General features: G+C 39.9%; 2 protein-coding genes across 2 annotated transcripts; both read left to right on the plus strand.

Moving 5' to 3' along the window:
• The first annotated feature begins 1,194 nt into the window (after positions 1-1,194).
• Positions 1,195-3,822, plus strand: LOC106321369. Its single transcript, XM_013759652.1, has 2 exons — positions 1,195-2,545; positions 2,972-3,822. Exons 1-2 carry the CDS (start codon positions 1,195-1,197, stop codon positions 3,820-3,822), a joined length of 2,202 nt encoding a protein of 733 aa, XP_013615106.1.
• Positions 3,823-4,295: 473 nt separating this feature from the next.
• LOC106321370 (uncharacterized mitochondrial protein AtMg00810-like) lies at positions 4,296-5,180 on the plus strand. The gene is made up of 2 exons (XM_013759653.1): positions 4,296-4,562; positions 4,668-5,180. Exons 1-2 carry the CDS (start codon positions 4,296-4,298, stop codon positions 5,178-5,180), a joined length of 780 nt encoding a protein of 259 aa, XP_013615107.1.
• The last annotated feature ends 344 nt before the right edge of the window (positions 5,181-5,524 follow it).

Genomic DNA, 5,524 nt, shown 5'->3' on the forward strand with positions numbered 1-5,524 from the left:
TTCAAACAAAATTTAAAAATCACCAGAACCTAATAAAAAATAAAAAATTTCTAATTTTATTAGAAATTTAGGAAAGATGGTAAGTAAATTACGGAGAAAATAATTTAATTTTGAAGGAAAATAAATAAATATGTTTGCTATTTCCGAAAACAAACTAAATTAAATATTTAAAACTTAAAACTTTTATTACAAAAATTAAGAATATACACAATTTAGTTACTTTATTTCTCAAACAGAAAATAAAATTAGAATTTTCTGAGATTTTTTTAAATTCCTTTTGAAATCTATTTGTATTTTAAACTAAAATAAACTAAGTTTGGATATTAAAATGGTCATAGTTTATAATTTTATATATTAAAATGAGAAAAATAATTAGTTAGGGTATTGAACTGGTTAACGAAAAAGTGAGTATTAAAAGGCTTGACAAAATTTAGTTGGGATATTTTTATGAATTTTTTTTTAATATATATATATATAGTTTTAAATATATAATTTGAACTAGGCACATACAAGTAAACTGCCATTTATAAATAAAAAATAAATTATATCATTCGATTGATGAGAATTTACGAATAAACAAACATATAAATATGAATCAGTTAATTTAAAAACACATTAATGAATAAAAAGGTCAAACAATATTCAACTAATTCGGTCACACTTTTTTGCCATATAACCAAACCGAAATCCCGCTTGGACCTTGGCCCCCCCTAAGAAGATTTGTCGGAAGGGTCCATGATCTGACCAGCAGACAAAACAGTTCCAATTGTGTCTTCTTTAATTAAGAACAAAAATGGATGATCTGCCACAAAATCTATCATCTCTGGAGGCTGAAAGAATATATGAGCATATTCCTAATTCTGTTGTACTTGATTTGTTAAGATCACAACTATATGTCCGAGATATCTGTAACACACTTGACTTTATATAGCCTGATTAATATTACGATCTCCTTAAGGGGAATTCATCTGATAACATGGTATCAGAGCTACAGTAGCTTCTGAATTTTTTTTCTTTTTTTTTTATCTCTCTCTTCTCTCACGCAATCTCTAATTCTCTCTCTATTCTTCTAAAAACACCATGGCTTAGCCCCCTCCGCTTGAAAGAGCCTTTGGAGTCACCAATATAAAAACTCACATACCAATTAAGCTCGACTTTCTTGAGCATAACTATGATGCTTGGAGAGAGCTGTTCATGACACAGTGCTTGACATTTGATGTTCTTGGACACCTTGATGGAACCCTGCAACCTAATGGAGATGACGATGCCAACTGGCACAAGCGAGATGGCTTGGTTAAGTTCTGGATCTATGGTACTCTAACCGAACCGCTGTTCAAATCGAGCTTCAAGACAGGCGGCACGGCTCGAGACGTTTGGCTCCGCATCGAAAACCAATTCAGAAACAACAAAGAAGCACGAGCCATTCAGCTTGACAACGAACTACGGACAACGGAGATCGGTAATCAGACAATTCAAGAATACACCATGAAGCTTAAAACACTTGCTGACCTCCTCTCCAATGTCGACGCACCAGTTAATGAAAGAACTTTGGTCATGTACTTGCTAAATGGCCTGAACGAACGGTATGATAATATCGTTAACTTGATAAAGCACAAGGAACCATTCCCATCCTTTGACAATGCCAAATCCATGCTAGAGATGGAGGAACAACGACTGAAGAAGACACACAAACAACCGGCTGCGATTCACACTGATACCTCGTCTTCCTCCTCAGCGTTAAAGGTTACCCAATCGACCAACAACAACGACACCGGCAACCAACCTCGCCGCAATCAACAGTCACGAAACAACCAGAACAATTACCGTGGCAATCGGAGAGGCAATCGCTATCGAGGAAGAGGCAATGGATATCAAGGCAGACCCAATTTTAACTACTGGACCCAACCTCAAATGTCGTCCAATGCAGGCCCAATGGTCCCCTGGCCCAATCAATTTGCAAATTGGACTCCGTTTAATCAACATACGACATATCGCGGTCCCCCTTATGCGTCATCGTCGTCTCAGAGACCTGCATACCACAACAATCATCAAGCTCAGCTCACAGAAATTCAACCCTTTGTAGAGGCTTATACTACAGAGTTTCTACCCGATAATGGAATTGCAGATTGGTTCATGGATTCTGGAGCGACTTCACACATCTCCAACACTGCAGGTAATCTCTCTTCTGGTAATAATAATTGCATCAATCATTCCATCATCGTGGGCAATGGTTCCAGCATTCCGGTAACATCTGTTGGTTCTTCCGTTCTTACTACTCCCACCAGACCTTTATCTCTTAAAAATGTTTTGGTAACACCACAAATTGTTAAAAACCTCATCTCTGTTCGTAAATTCACCCGTGATAATTGGTGCTCTGTTGATTTTGATCCTTTTGGCTTTTCTGTGAAGGACCTTCTCACCAAGAAAACTCTGCTCCGCTATGAGAGCTCAGGCGATCTGTATCCCCTTCCAGCTTCATTCAATAAACAGTCGCCATCAACTTCAACAGCTCTCTTGGCTTCCTCTCCTTTCTTATGGCACAAACGTCTTGGCCATAAAAATAAATCTGTTTTAAATTCTCTTGTTTCCTCCAATTCAATTAAAATGAATAAAAGTTTGTTTCCATCTTCTTGTGAACCGTGTCTTGTGAGTAAACAAACCAAACTCCCATTTCAAAACTCACAAACACAAACGACTTCCCCTTTTCAAATTGTTCACTCTGATGTTTGGTCTTCACCAGAACCAAGCATAAGCGATCTTCGTTATTATGTCTTGTTCTTAGACCAATACTCTCATTATGTTTGGGTTTACACACTCAGAAAGAAAAGCGAAGTCTTTACCAAATTTCTTCATTTTTCAGCTTACATCCAAAACAGATTCAAAACCACTATAAAATCTTTTCAGTGCGACAATGGCGGAGAATATAACAGCATTCAATTTTGAAAACATTTCGATACGAATGGGATATCAGTTCGCTTCTCCTGCCCTCATACGTCTCAGCAAAACGGTAAGTCCAAACGCATGATCCGAACGATCAACAATGCGATAAGGACTTTACTAGCTCAGGCAAAGCTCTCCCCAAGCTACTGGGTAGAAGCTCTCCATGTCGCTGTCCACCTCATTAATATTCTTCCATCTGCAGCAATACAAAACCAGATTCCTCACACTGTTCTTTTCCAGCAGAATCCTACTTACCATCACCTACTGGTGTTTGGTTGTCTCTGCTTTCCTAATCTCAACTACTCTCATCTTAACAAGCTTGCTCCAAGATCAACACCCTGTTTATTCATTGGATATCCTTCTCAACACAGAGGATACCGCTGTCTCGACTTAAAAACCAAAAAAATAATCATATCGAGACATGTCTATTTTGATGAGGAAAAACTTCCTGCTGCAAATTCTAAACAACAGATATCCAAATATCAGTTCCTTGATCATAATGAAGAATCATCACCTCTTTTCCAATCGATTCTTCAAAGCCCAATGCCAAACACTGAGCCTCCTCAAACACAAAATCCTTCCCCTCAGCCGCAAGCACCTGCTCCTCCTCGTCACCCCATGACAACGAGAGCAATGGATGGCATTCACAAACCAAAATCTGTGCTTTCTCTTCTCACAACCAGCAAACCACCACTACCAAAAAGCTATATCCAAGCCCTTGCTGACCCAAACTGGAACCCATCGATATGTGATGAGCATGATGCAATGATTAAAACTGGAAGTTGGGATTTGGTTCCCTGCCCAAAGAATGTTAATATAGTACGATCAATGTGGCTACACAGACACAAGTATGACGCAAATGGCAACCTCAAACGCCATTAATCCAGACTGGTCGCGAATGGTAAATCACAACAAGAAGGCATTGACTTTGACGAAACCTTCTCCCCCGTGGTAAAACCAGCTACCATTCGTACTGTTCTCAACATTGGAGTGGCTTATGACTGGCCTATCCATCAGCTGGACGTACAAAACACATTCTTACACGGCAAACTTGATGAAACGGTTTATATGCATCAGCCTCCGGGTTTCGTGAGCAAAGATCATCCAGATTATGTTTGCAAGCTTCGAAAGGTGATCTATGGCTAAAAACAAGCCCCTCGGGCTTGGAACGCAAGATTTACAAAATATTTATCTAACATGGGGTTTGCCATAAGCAAGGCCGATTCTTCTTTGTTTGTTTTCAGGAAAGGTCAAGACATGGCATACATCTCCTCTATGTCGACGATATCATTTTGACAGCCTCATCACATACTCTGCTCAACAGGATCATATCGGCGCAAAAGAGAGAATTCGCAATGACTGATCTCGGTCGCCTACATCATTTCCTAGGAATCAAAGCCGACTTCAACGCAGACGGTCTGTTCCTCAGTCAATCGACCTATGCTCGAGATATCATCGCTCGTGCAAACATTACAGACTGCAAACCTGTTTCTACACCGGTTGACGTCAAATCCAATCTATCAGCTGAAGATGGCGAAAGAATTCCTAATCCTACTGAATATTATAGTCTTGTTGGGGCATTGCAGTATCTGACTTTCACGCGCCCGGACATATCGTACGCAGTCCACCAGATTTGTCTCTATATGCATGATCCACGAATCCCTAACCTGCAGGCTCTCAAGCGAATCATAAGATACATTAAGGGAACTATTCATCATGGACAGTAGCTTTACAAAGGCAAGATCGACACACTGACTGCATATGCAGACGCGGACTGGGCCGGTTGTCCCGATACGCGAAGATCAACATCAGACTTCGGTGTTTTCTTTGGCTCAACGTTGGTCTCTTGGTCATCAAAGCGACAGCCAACTGTTTCAAGATCAAGTTCTGAAGCGGAGTACAAAGGGGTTGCCAACACTGTTGCAGAACTCAGCTGGATAAGAAACTTGATGCTGGAACTTCATTTCAAGATCACCAAAGCCTCAATCGTTTACTGTGATAACATTGGCTCAGTGTACCTATCTTCTAACCCTGTCAAACATCAAAGGAACAAACATGTGGAACTTGACATACACTTTGTCAGGGAGAAGGTCGCTATTGGTGAAGTAAAGGTGTTACACGTCCCGACCTCCCTGCAATATGCAGACATATTAACAAAGGGCCTCCCAACGACTCTCTTTGAAGAATTTCGAATCAGTCTCAATGTCATACCTTACGACGCTTCAACTGCGGGAGGGTGAAAGAATATATGAGCATATTCCCAATTCTGTTATACTTGATTTGTTAAGATAACAACTGTATTTCCGAGATATCTGTAATACACTTGACTTTATATAGCCTGATTAATATTACGATCCCCTCAAGGGGAATTCATCTGATAACAGAGGCTCCCTATATAAACCCCCATAACCGCCTACAAAAGTAGCAGCAGCGGCTTCAGCGCCTTCTTCATCGATTTCCACACATGCTTTATGGTACAAATCAATTGAACGTAAGCCCAAGTCTTTGCCCTCTACTCCATAAACAATCTTAAACTTTGGGATCACTACAAGAAAACAGCGGTATTCTGACGGACATTCCGACG

The sequence above is a fragment of the Brassica oleracea genome, unplaced genomic scaffold, assembly GCF_000695525.1.
Source record: "Brassica oleracea var. oleracea cultivar TO1000 unplaced genomic scaffold, BOL UnpScaffold01493, whole genome shotgun sequence".
Lineage (NCBI taxonomy): Eukaryota > Viridiplantae > Streptophyta > Magnoliopsida > Brassicales > Brassicaceae > Brassica > Brassica oleracea.